We start from the raw sequence: 13,676 nt of genomic DNA, 5'->3' as shown, positions 1-13,676 counted from the left end.
CTGGTCTGCAGACCAGGAAGACGCAGAGCAAAGCCGCGGAGGGGCTCGGGCAGCGGGGCAGCCCTGCTGCCCAAGCCCCCCCCCACCGCGCGGCTTTGCAAAGCCGCGGGGAAGCCGGCAGCGGAGCAGTCCAGGCGTGCCTGGGCTGCCTCGCTGCCCGAGCCCCCCCCCCCCCCGCGGCTTTACGAAGCTGCGGGGGGGCTCAGGCAGCGAGGCAGCCCAGGCGCGCCTGGACTGCTCCGCTCCCGGCTTCCCTACGGCTTTGCAAAGCTGCGGGGTCGCTCGGGCAGCGAGGCAGCCAAGGCGCACCTGGGCTGCGCCGCTGCTGGCTTCCCCGAGGCTTTGCAAAGCTGGGGGGGGAGGGGACTCGGGCAGCGGGGCACCCCAGGCGCGCCTGGGCTGCTCCGCTGCCGGCTTCCCCGCGGCTTTGCAAAGCTGCGGGGGGGGGCTCGGGCAGCAAGGCAGCCAAGGCGCACCTGGGCTGCTCCGCTGCTGGCTTCCCCGAGGCTTTGCAAAGCCGAGGGGGGGGCTCGGGCTGCGGGGGGGCTCAGGCTGCGAGGCAGCCCAGGCGCGCCTGGACTGCTCCGCTGCCGGCTTCCCCGCGGCTTTGCAAAGCGGCGGGGAGGCTCGGGCAGCGGGGCACCCCAGGCGCGCCTGGACTGCTCCACTGCCGGCTTCCCTGCGGGGGGGCTCGGGACACTTGGGGTTTTTAAGTTGATTCTGTATGTAAGTCAGAACTGGCGTTCAGTTTCAGCAGCGTCTGAATCTGGACGCTAGTTCCGACTTCCATACAGATTCCACTTAAGAACAAACCTACAGTCCCTATCTTGTACGTAACCCGGGGACTGCCTGTACTGTATCTTTTTTGTAAGGAGAGCAATAAGTTGTTAATTCTATATCTGCTATATGAAGATTAGTCAGCAGTTGTTCTGCACCAACCTCTATTATTAGGTCATAACTACAGCTTTACCTCTAGGATATTCTGGGCCTCCCTTGCCCCTCTTTTACAGGATAAGTATTTACTAGTGGCAAGCTGTTGCCCACATCAAGTAGCAGCAACTGAGTGAGCAGTCTGCCCAAGAAGAGTGTTGCTTGGCTCATGGTGAAGACTTATATTGGGTGCTGTGTTGAGACATCAGTTTTCTTGTCTGAGGAATGTTTATTTTAATTTTGGAGACTAGAAAGCCGTAGTTATAGTAGTGTTTTTCTTTGTAACAGCACTATGAAAAAGCAGATAAACAGATCAAGGAAGAAGTGGAGCTTCAAGTGTCTGTTGAGCTGCTGTCTCTTCAGGAGGAGGAGAGTCTTAAATTTCCAGTACATACTAAGGACCATGTGCAAATCTCAAATCTTGAAATACTAGCTGTAGAGAAGGAGCCTCTATCCTCATTAAAAACTGAAGTCCATGTACAAAGCTCAAATCTTGACACAGTAAGTGAGGAGGAGAAGGAAGAGGAAGAGGAGGAAGAAGAGAAGAAAGAGCTAGTGCAAGGACGGGAGCTAGAATTTTTGTCTTTATTACATTTTGAGATTCAGGCACAATCTTCATATCTTGAAACATCAGTGGAGGAGCCTCTGTCATTCTTAAAAACTGAAGCAATAGTGCAGTCCTCAAGTACTGAAATACTAGAAGAACAGGAAATTCCATCTCTATTGGATACTGAAACTGAGGTTCACATCTCACATGTGGATGTACAAGATGCAGAGAAGACTTCTCTCTGGACAGATAGTGGGTTGACTATACCAACAAAGAAGTGAGTAGAAAAAGCCTACCCTACTTTATGGGTTTCTTGCTTTGATAGATGAGATTCCGCTGTATTTTTTTAAATAGATGTTTAGAGATTAATATATCTCTGGCCAGTTTTGATGTTTCTGGTTGTAGTATAGTTGTGACATAATATTACCATTTACCCAGCTATTTAGGAAAATATTTAATAGCAATATTTTTTTTATTTTAAATTATTTAGGATTAATCCTGTTATATATGGGGGTGTGAAATAGTCACACTAGCTTTCCCTTTTGGAGAGGGAAAGGAGTGAGTAGCCACACTAATGCATTGTAACTAGGGCTGTCAAATGAGTAAAAAACTTAATTGTGATTAATTATGTGATTGATCATTCAATTAATTGCACTTTTAAACAATAATGGAATACCACTTATATAAATATTTTGGATGTTTTTCACATTTTAAAATATATTGATTTCAATTACAACACAGAATACAAAGTGTATGATGCTTACGTCATATTTATTTATTATAATTACAAATATTTGCACTGTAAAAATAAAAGAAATAGTATTTTTCAATTCACTTTAATATGAGCAGTGTAGTACAATCTCTTTCTCATGCAAGTTGAACTTACAAATGTAGAATTATGTACAAAAATACAGTACAAGCTTTGTGATCAGGCATTCATGGGGAATGGGGATTGCTGGTTAATCAGATGAGCTGGTTACTTGAGGTCCACACTGATGGTTCAAGAATTTGTCACCATATGCTAGCAATAGTTGCAGGATGAGTTGGCTAATATCCGATAGTGGTATTATACACAGAAGCATGACATAAAGAAACTTTACTGCTACAAGTTTACAAATAGAGGCCCAACTTAAATGTATACCCCAAATTAAAAAACATAGTAGAAGAACTAAAAAATGAGTCACCGTGGCTTAACAACCATATAAAAGAAGCAGTGAGAGATAAAAAGACATCTTTTAAAAAGTGGAAGTCAAATCCTAGTGCGGTAAATAGAAAGGAGCATAAACACTGCCAAATTAAGTGTAAAAATGTAATAAGAAAAGCCAAAAAGGAGTTTGAAGAATAGCTAGCCAAAAACTCGAAAGGTAATAACAAAGGGTATGTCTACACTACTACCCTAGTTCGAACTAGGGTGGTTAATGTAGGCAACCGAAGTTGCAAATGAAGCCCAGGATTTGAATTTCCCGGGCTTCATTTGCATCTTGCCGGGCGTCGCCATTTTAAAATCCCCTCTAGTTCGAACTCCATGTCCGCGGCTACACGCGGCATGGAGTAGGTAGTTCGAACTAGGGTGGTAGTGTAGACATACCCAAAATGTTTTTTAAGTACATCAGAAGCAAGAAGCCTGCTAAACAACCAGTGAGGAGTCTGGACGATTGAGATACAAAAGGAGGACTTAAAGATGATAAAGTCATGGCAGAGAAACTAAATGATTTCTTTGCTTCAGTCTTCACGGCTGAGGCTGTTAGGGGGATTCCCAAACCTTTGTAGGTGACAAATCTGAGGATTTGTCACAGATTGAAGTGTCATTAGAGGAGGTTTTGGAATTAATTGATAAACTTAACAGTAACAAGTCACCGGGACCAGATGACATTCACCCAAGAGTTCTGAAAGAACTCAAATGTGAAATTACAGAACTATTAACTCTGGTTTGTAACCTGTCCTTTAAATTAGCTTCTGCACCCAATGACTGGAAGATAGCTAATGTAACGCCAGTATTTTAAAAGGGCTCTAGAAGCGATCCCAGCAATTACAGACCAGTAAGTCTAACGTCAGTACCGGGCAAATTAGCTGAAACAATAGTAAAGAATAAAATTGTCAGACACATAGAAGAACATAATTTGTTGGGCAAAAGTCAACATGGTTTCTGTAAAGGGAAATCATGTCTTACTAATCTATTAGAGTTCTGTGAAGGGGTTAACAAACATGTGGACAAGGTAGATATAGTGTACTTAGATTTCCAGAAAGCCTTTCACAAGGTCCCTCACCAAAGGCTCTTATGTAAATTAAGTTGTCATGGGATAAGAGGGAAGATCCTTTCATGGACTGAGAATGGGTTAAAAGACAGGAAACAAAGGGTAGGAATAAATAGTAAATTTTCAGAATGGAGAGGGGTAACTAGTGGTGTTCCCCAAGGGTCAATCCTAGAACCAATCCTATTCAACTTATTCATAAATGATCTGGAGAAAGAGGTAAACAGTGAGGTGGCAAAGTTTGCAGATGATACTAAACTGTTCAAGGTAGTTAAGACCAAAGCAGACTGTGAAGAACTTCAAAAAGATCTCACCAAACTGAGTGACTGGGCAACAAAATGGCAAATGGAAATTTAATATGGATAAATGTAAAGTAATGCACATTGGAAAAAATAATCCGAACTATACATATAATATGATGGGGGCTAATTAAGCTACGACTAATCAGGGAAGAGATCTTGGATTCATTGTGGATAGTTCTCTGAAGACATCCATGCAGTGTGCAGCTGCAGTCAAAAAAGCAAACAGGATGTTAGGAATCATTAAAAAAGCGGTAGAGAATAAGGCAGCAGGTTTAAAAGAAATAAAAGGAAGTTCTTCACACAGCGCATAGTCAGTCTGTGGAACTCCTTGCCTGAGGAGGTTGTGAAGGCTAGAACTATAACAGGGTTTAAAAGAGAACTAGATAAATCCATGGAGGTTAAGTCCATAAATGGCTATTAGCTAGTATGGGTAAGGAATGGTGTCCCTAGCCTCTGTTTGTCAGAGGGTAGAGATGGATGGCAGGAGAGAGATTGCTTGATCATTACCTGTTCGATTCACTCCCTCTGGGATGCCTGGCATTGGCCACTGTCGGCAGACAGGGTACTGGGATGGATGGACTTTTGGTCTGACCCAGTATGACCATTCTTATGTTCTTATGTACAAACTTGTCTTCTATAAGCGCTGGAAATTGTCAAAAAATGATGCGGGATGGCTATCAGAATTTTTCCAGTTAAGTGAAGAAGGAGTTGTATTGCCATCTGTGACAGATGCCAGTTAACCAATTTTTCCAAATAGTAAAGTGCTGGATAACGCAACTTGCACTGTAACTTCATTCAAAAGTGAAATAGTGTAAAACTTTAGCACCTACAAGTCCACTCAGTCTTATTTCTTGTTCAGCCAATTGCTCAGACAGATAAGTTTGTTTGTATTTGCAGGAGATAATGGCTGCCCACTACTTGCTTACAACATCACCTGAAAATTAGAACAGGCATTTGCATGGCACTGTTGTAGCTGGCATCACAAGATATTTATGTATCAGATGCACTAAAGATTCATGTGTTCCTTCATACATTAACCACCATTCCAAAAGATATGCATCCATGCTGACGATGGAATGAGCTTGATATTAATCCAAAGCGGTGCAGACTGATGCAGATTCATTTTCATTGTCTGAAGTCAGATGCCACCAGCAGAAGCTTGATTTTCTTTTTTGGTTGTTGAAGTTCTGTAGTTTCCGCATTGGAGTGTTACTCTTTTAAGACTTCTGAAAGTATGCTCCACACCCTGTCTCGCTCAGATTTTGGAAGGCCCTTCAAATTCTTAAATCTTGGGTCTAGTTTGGTAACTGTCTTTAGAAATCTTACGTAAGTAATTTCTTTGCATTTTGTCAACTCTGCTGTGAAAGTGGTCTTAAAATGAATGACATGTGAAGTGTCATCATCCAATACTGCAATAACGTGAACTATATCACAGAATGTTGGTAAAACACAGAGCAGGAGATATACAATTCTCCCCCAAAAGGGTTCGGTCTCAAATTTAATTAACATGTTTTTTCTAAATGAGCATCATCCACATGGAAGCAGGTCCTCTGAAAGGTGGCCAAAGCATGATTGTTCAAACTTAAAAAACAATGAATGGTCTAGTAGCACCTTAAAGACTAACAAAATAGTGCTACTAGCCTATTCATTGTTTTTTAAGTTTTTCCAGTTTACGTACTAACTCGGCTACCCCTCTGAAGTGCATGCATGTTTAGCATATCTGGCATGTAAATACCTTGCAGTGCCAGCTACAAATGTGCCATATGAACATCTGTTCTCATTGTCAGACGATATTGTAAATAAGAAGTAGGCAGTATTATCTTCTGTGAATATAAATAAACTTTTTGTCTTAGTGATTGGCCAAACAAGAAGCAGGACTGAGTGGTGTCATAGATTCTAAAGTTTATATTGTTGCGTGGGAGGGAGGGATTTGAATACAGTTTTGTATTAAAAAAAGACGTTTGTAAGTTATGCTTTCACGATAAAGAGATTGCACTATAATAGTTGCATGAGGAGAATTAAAGTTCTATATCTTTTGCTTATCATTTTTACACCTTGTGGAACGAGGTGTACCGATAGTTCGGAATAGGAAGCCTAATCCGAACTACCTAGTCCGTGCCGCGTGTAGCCGCGGGGACGGAGTCCGAACTAGCGGACATTTTAAAATGGCAGCGTCCGGCAAGATGCAAATGAAGCCCGGGAAATTCAAATCCTGGGCTTCATTTGCAACTTCGATTGCCTACATTAGGGAGGGTGGCTGTGCATGTGCAGTTGCTCCCCCCAAATTCCTCCCCGTGCATGTGCCACCCCTGCAGGCACTGCTTTGAAGATTCTGGCCTGTGGTGCTGGGATGCACTGACACGTGCTGTGGAGCACCCATAGGGATGCTCGAAGAATATCAATTACTGCCAAAGGTGAATAACCTCCTCTTGTTAAACATGTGTCCTTGCAGCAGGAGCAGAAATCTATCTGGTCTCTTCAGTCTTCTGGATATTTCAGGAGAGCATGAGGACCCTTTGACTCAAAAGCAAATAGCAGGTAATGTGGAACCTCTGACTCACTTCTTTAACTCAGTCTTCCGTCATGTAAATTAGTGGTTTTAAAAATTGTTTTGCATTGATGATTTAAAGGGACTGTGACTAGTAATAAAGGAATGAAAATGAGCTGCTGTATCACATATTGCTTTACAAAGCAAACTTTAAAAGCTTTGTATTTTTTATTTAAATATATTTTAGAGTAAGAAAGGAATGGATATATAATCAAGACATGAAAGAAGTTTTAGTTTAAAGTGAGAAAGAGAATTAATTATGCATGTAGATTCAGGAGGGCAGGGCCAGATTACATGGACTATAGTGGAGAAGTCTCTTGCACTCTAACTAGGTGGCTGGTGCTAGACAGGCTGAAGAGAGTAAATAGAGACAATGTTAAGAATATCCATTTGTTTCAGGAAGTACAGTACATAAACTTGTTATTCTGTTGTAGTGGACACACATACAAAACCTGTCTAACTTGCTGTACTTTATATATGTTTGCAGCATTTAAAGATGTTTTCAAGGTTTTCAGCAGCACAGAGGGTAACATTAATATGCGTGGCCTGAAATTGATTTTGCACAGTGTGGGCATTAACGTAACCCATCAAGAAATCCATGAGGCACTGAATCGTTCTGATATTGATGGTATGTTTTCAGAATAGCAATATGTGGAGCTTGTGTGTGTATGGGAAGTATTGCTGACAACATGGCAGAGCACGTGTGTTTATCCATGTGCATACCTGTGTGCATGTGTCAGTATGAGATACTTAGGATGTCATAGGTATGTGCATGTGAAAATGTGTAGATTGCAAGCCCCTTAAGGACATGGATTGTCTTTTTGTTGTGTGTTTGTATAAGGCACAGTGGAGTCCTGGTCTATCTTAGGGTATGTCTACACTACAGCGCTAATTCGAACTAAGCTAATTCGAACTAACGCATCCAGACTAAAAAACTAGTTCGAATTAGCGTTTTGATAATTTGAACTAGCATGTCCACATTAAGTGGACCCTGAACTGGGGTTAAGGATGGCCGGAAGCAGTGCTGGCAGGGCATCAGATGAGGACTTAGAGCGTGGAGCTGCTGCCTCAGGCTAGCAGAGGGCTGTGCTTAAAGGGACCCGACCCCCACCCCGGACAGACAGTTCTCAGGGGTGCCCCGCTTGCAAAGCAGTCCTTTCTTGGAGTGCCCTGAGTGCCCACACTGGGCACATCACAGCCCTCGGCCATCAGACCGGCTGCACTTGCCGCAGGCTGCCATCTGGGGAGAGGAGGCAATTGGGGGGCTGCAGGAGAGCTTCCACCCCCAGAAGCCCGCAGAGCCAGCCCAGTCCTCCCCATCGGGGGCTCGTACCCCATTCCTCCCTCACCTCCTTCCACTTACCCTTCCCTAGCCCCCTTTCCTGATGTACAAAATAAAGAAAACGTGTGGTCAAAAATAGAATCTCTCTTTATTGAACAAAACTTGGGGAGACTGGGAAAAGGAGGTGGGAGAGGGGAAGAGAGAGGGTGGGAGAGGGGAGGGCAACTAAAATGATCAGAGGTTTGGAAGAGGTCCTATATGAAGAAAGGCTAAAGAGACTGGGACTTTTCAGTTTAGAAAAGAGGAGACTGAGGGGGTATAAGAGGAGGTCTATAAAAGCATGAGTGGGGTGGAGAGGGTGCATCAAGAAAAGTTCATTAGTTCCCATAATAGAAGGACTAGAGGACACCAAAGGAAAGGAATGGGTAGCAGGCTTCAAACTAGTAACAGAAAGTTGTTCTTCACAAAGCAAAGAGTCAACCTGTGGAACTCCTTGCTGCAGGAGGCTGTGAAGGCTAGAACTAGAACAGAGTTTAAAGGGAAGTGAGATCAAGTCATGGAGGTTGGATCCATGGAGTGGTATTAGCCAGGGGGTAGGAGTGGTGTCCCTGCCCAAAGTTTGTGGAAGGCTGGAGAGGGATGGCACGAGACAAATGGCTTGGTCACTGTCTTCGGTCCACCCCCTCCAGGGTCCCTAGGGTTGCCCGCTGTCGGCAGACAGGCTACTGGGCTAGATGGACCTTTGGTCTGACCCAGTACAGCCATTGTAAGCTCAGGGCTCAGCGTTGGGGGTCTCAGTGGACCACCTTGATTTTCATGCACATCTGCTCCTGGGTGGCCAGGCTGACAGCTCTCCTGCCCTAGACGGCCACTTTCCTGTGCCTAGTGCAAAGGTCGTGGACGAGGTCCACGATGTCCGCACTAGACCAGGCGGGTGCCCGCCTCTTGCGGTCCCGGGCAAGCTCCCGGGAGCCGCCAGCCTGGTCCCGGTAAGAGGGGGAGAGCTGGGGGGCATCGGGTGCCTGGCTCGAGCTGTGCCAGGTGCAGGGTCTGCTAGCTGGGTGCTGGCAGGCTTGCACCTGGCACGGGCATCATAGTCAACCCGTGCCCCTTTAAGGGGTCCGGGGCCGGGAGGGGGCATACGAGTTTCTCTGGTGTTGGCCAGAGTGGCCACCAGGGAAAGCTGGGGAGGGCTAGCCTTCCACTAGTTTGAATTAAGGGGCTACACACCCCTTAATTCGAACTAGTAAGTTCGAACTAGGCTTAGTCCTCGTAGAATGAGGTTTACCTAGTTTGAGCTAAGCGCTCCGCTAGTTTGAATTAAGTTCGAACTAGCGGAGCGCTAGTGTAGCGCCTATCAAAGTTAATTCGAACTAACGTCCGTTGGTTCGAATTAACTTTGTAGTGTAGACATACCCATTAGGACTTCTAGGCATTGCAGTAATTCAGAGAAGAAGAAGCCATTGCCACCTGGTCCTGAAAGAGCACTTTTGAGAATCAGGCCCAGTATTTGCATATGTGATACTAAAACAGAATTCCAAATTGGTAGAATCCATTCTACATCTGCTTAGCTTTCATTTTTCCTGACCATTTACGCTTTCTTTCTACTTATTTGAGAGCGTCTGCTGTTTTTATTTCCTTTGTTTATAGAATACCAGATTGGTTGTGTATCTGTAACTAGGCACCTGGAAAAATAATTGTATTTTTGTTCAAATGACAGTTCAAATTAAAGATGCTAAAATCCAGTGTAAACATGAAAGGAAACTAAAATAAATTTGTATTAATAAGGGTATTTTTTAATTACTTGTTTTATTGCTTTAGATAGTCTGTCAGAGTCTTTTATGTTCTCCATGGCTGACCTGTCCTTTATCTGGCAGGTGATGGGCAGGTGAATTTCACAGACTTTGTAACGGTTCTGACAGATGACCAGCGCTTTACTCAATCTATGGGTAAGAACAGTGCAATGAAAGAAAAAAAACTCTGACCTTTCCATTTTAGTGCTGACACTCTTATTGGTAATGGGAGAAGAATTGAGATTGTGGATTAGAGAAATATATACTGATCTAAAAGGAAATCTTCAGGTAACATAAGGAATATTCTAAATACTAATAAGTAATCTAAAATAACATTACAAATGTCTTCAGTACAATATAAAAATTTAGTCAGCAGTCAAACATGAAACTGGCATTTTAACAATCGAATGATATAGGATAAGATTGAGAGAATACAGCAGATATCTTGCAAATATAAATTGTTGTAAGGTAAATTTGACTGAGTGTTATATTCTAGGATCCTGCATAGAGAAAGAGAATTGTCCTGCTGGCTTATCCCGGTGTCAAGTTCTTGGTAGCCAGAACAGTTGGTTCCTATTAGCTCCAATCCGAGAGTCTGAAAGTATGAGTGAGACATAATGAGAGACTAGCATATCAAGGAGAAAACCTATGAACAGCTAATGTCAGGAGGTCAAGGGATTCATACCATTACTCATCTATGTAGGGAAATTTTACAGTTGCATGCAGGGCCGACTCTAGGCACCAGCAAAACAAACAGATGTTTGGGGTGGCACAGGGACGGCATTCTGGCCTGTAGGAGGAGCAGGGCGTCGGGGAACCCCCCGAGACCGCCCCGAGCTGGGAGCCCCATGCCCAGCTGCTTGGAGCCTGCGCCTGGCCCCGGGACGCTGGTAGGGCAGGGCGGGGTGGGGCGCTGGGAGGACTGGGCACCTGGCCCTGGCGCAGGGCAGCCATGGCTGGTGACGCTGAGCCCGGCAGGGCAGGCCGCGGCCATGGTGATTGCTCCCGGCAGCCAGCTCACTGGAGTGGAGATCAGGGGCTCGGCGGGTGCTGGGACTCAGCCTTGGCGGGGCCCCATCCCTCAATGGGGGAGCCCTGCGAAGGCTGCCCCGAGCTTGGAACCCCACACCAGGCTGCTCGGAGCTTGCGCCTGGCCCCGGGGCGCTGGAAGCTCTGCGTGGGCAGCCCTGAGGTGCAACCCCTGCTGGGAGGGCAGCGTGGGGCAGCCATGGCTGGTGAGGCTCAGCCCAGCGGCCTCTTCTTCCCCTTTGTGAGTGTGGCCCCTCCCCCTCCCGCCCGCTCACTTCCTTCTCAATTGCCTCTGGCTTCGGCTGCAGCTCAGTAATCGCCCTTTTACCTCACTGATAAGTTACATAGTTTAGATAGTTAGACATTTGTTACTATAGAATTTAATAGTTATTAGTCTATTTTAATCTCCATAATGATAGTTTAAAAAAATTTCTCTTCATGTTGGATAGTAGATCAGAAGTAGTTTAAAGAATTAAATTTGCAGTGATATCAACACCTGCTGAAACCTTGCTGTCCCTGGGACATGCCTGGCTTGCCCAGTTTTAAAAGGCGAATGAACTACAGGCTGTCCATTTTTATTTCTGACAGACACGAACAGTTGGGTGAGGAGCACTCCATGGAACATTGCCCTCACTGCAAAAAATTTATATCTTGAACAAGAAAAGCCAGAAAATCATAATTAAAAATTATTCAAATGGAGAAAAAGGCTCGTGCAGCTTCAGACCCTGAGTACACCACCCCGCCCAGGCAACTATCCCCTGGGATGTTATTGGTGAGAGGGGCTCCCGCTAAGTTGAGCCTGAAGGACCAGGAAAAGGCTCAGAAGCCAAAAAAGAGGTCCTATTTCTTCTCAGGGACAGACTCTCCCTTGAGGAAGCATTCTCTCCACAAGAGTACTTTCCCCGCACCCTCAATGAAAAAACTGTCGGGCAAGCAATCTCGCAATGGGGCTGGTAGCAGTAAAAGCCGCAACCCCAAGCATAAGGCTCATGCCTCATCAAAGTCACTGGCAGAGGTGAAACGCAAAGCCTCTGTTCTGGTACTAATCAAAACGCTGTTGTCACTGTCTGTGGCGCACACAAGCCACGTTTGGAAGTGGCAACGAGCGGCACCAGTCTGCCCTCAGCAGCAGCATCGGCACCCGTAAAACACTTGGCGCTGACGACACGCAAAAAGCAGCAGGCACTGAATCAAATGCTGCTGCAGACACCATGAGCCCTGCCGATTCCCATACTGCACCCTCCTCTGCCGGTACTGCAATTTACATCAGCGGTGGAGCTCTCTGTTACATAAGTACTGGGAACACCCTTATTTGGCACTGATGATACCCCTGACACATCCAGGTATAGTTTCTCATCCAACCCGGCCACATCAGCGGTCCCAGTATTCAGTGATGATGATGATGTGCCCTCTGAATTTACCGAGACACTCCTCACCCAAGCGTAATCAACAGATACAACAATGGCAACTACCGCAGTGGCTCCCGACACCTATCACTCCCAATTGGCCATACTGGCACTCACAGGCAGCATACAGAATACAGCAGATGCAGCAACCACAATAGCCATCTCCAGCGCCAAAATCTCATGCACCAACAGTATAGTCTCCAGATTGACAGTTCAGATGCAGAAGAGGAGGACATGGACATCACGTGCAAGGAACAGACACCTTGCTCACCTCCATCCACACACATCTCATCATTGTCTCCGATGATACAATCATGCCCTCATCACTGACTTCTGGGAATGATTTGAGATCGTTCCAAGAACTTTTTAAAAGGCTTGCAGACACACTGGAGATTTCCCTGTCATCTGTGCCAGAGACACAACATAAGCTGAGGAACACATTACATGCATCTCCACATGCATGAGGCTTTCATGGATCCTGCCAAAAATATCTGGCAGATACCTGCCACAATATCGCCGACCTGCAAGAGGTCAGATTGAAAATACTATGTAGCCCCTAAAGGAGCGGACTTCCAGTTCTCCCACCTAGTCCCAAATTCCCTCATGGTGGAGGCCATAAATCAAAGATGGAAACAAGCTATGACAGGGACTGGAAGAAGCTGGACACAATGGGGAGAAAAGTATACTCATCTGCAAGTCTCCAGCTCAGAATAGCCAATTACTCGGCACTGCTAGCAAAATACATACACCGCATTTTTGATCAATTAGCATCTTTTATCGAATCCCTCCCAGATAACAAAAGGGATCAGTTCAAGTCAAATGTTAATGAAGGGGCACTAATTTCTAGGATGATCTTACAGGCCGCACTGGATTCTGCAGACACAGTGGCCAGATCCTTAGCCTCTGCCATGGTAATGAGGCCAGCATTGTGGCTTCAGCTCTCAGGATTCCTGAGAGAAGTCCAAGCAACAGTCAAAGACTTGCCATTCAAGGGTACCAAGCTCTTTGCTGAATCCACAAACACCTCCTTACACATCCTAAAAGACTCACGGGCCACATTAAAGACTCTTGGCATCCACATACCTGTCATAAAAAGAAAACAGGGCAGGTCATTCACACAGAGGTACAGATCCACATCCTTTAACTAACAACCACAACACTATGTCAATAGACATTGACTGCGCCAAAACAGATGCAGTCAGGCCTCCGAGCAGACAACATACCAACATACCAGCAGCCCAACAAGAATTTTGAAGTCCTGGTTGAGGGTCTGACGACCCCAAAATTTCCACGGCAGCAATTCAAACCCTCTACATTTGGCAGTAGACTAGTTGCATTCTATACAGCCTGGTATACCATCACCACTGATAGGTGGGTGCTGGAAATCATAAAAACTGGTTACTGCATCCTGTTTTTAGTTATCCCCCTTCCCTTGCCCATCCCTCTTCAGGGACCCCTCTCACAAACGTGTTCATACAAGAGGCAGAACACCTTCTAGGGCTCAGTGCCATAAAAGAGGTACCAAAGTTGCATAGAGGCAAAGGTTTCTACTCCTATTACTTCCTCACCACCGAGAAATTGGGAGGA

The 13,676-nt window shown here is 45.3% G+C and overlaps 1 protein-coding gene across 2 annotated transcripts in view; it reads left to right on the top strand.

Annotated features, from left to right (window-relative positions):
- The window catches only part of LOC106732544 (uncharacterized), a 52,737-nt gene that overhangs the window by 19,475 nt on the left and 19,586 nt on the right, over window positions 1-13,676 (top strand). For both annotated transcript variants that reach the window (XM_025188451.3, XM_089776263.1), the window contains exons 4-7: window positions 1,219-1,754; window positions 6,484-6,569; window positions 7,067-7,207; window positions 9,739-9,810. In XM_025188451.3, coding sequence (XP_025044236.3) covers window positions 1,219-1,754; window positions 6,484-6,569; window positions 7,067-7,207; window positions 9,739-9,810 — 835 coding nt within the window. The remainder of the gene's footprint in view (window positions 1-1,218; window positions 1,755-6,483; window positions 6,570-7,066; window positions 7,208-9,738; window positions 9,811-13,676) is intronic.

The sequence above is a fragment of the Pelodiscus sinensis genome, chromosome 2 (genome assembly GCF_052426305.1).
Source record: "Pelodiscus sinensis isolate ZL-2025 chromosome 2, ASM5242630v1, whole genome shotgun sequence".
NCBI classification, from domain to species: domain Eukaryota; kingdom Metazoa; phylum Chordata; order Testudines; family Trionychidae; genus Pelodiscus; species Pelodiscus sinensis.
This window is presented reverse-complemented; position numbering and strand designations above follow the sequence as displayed.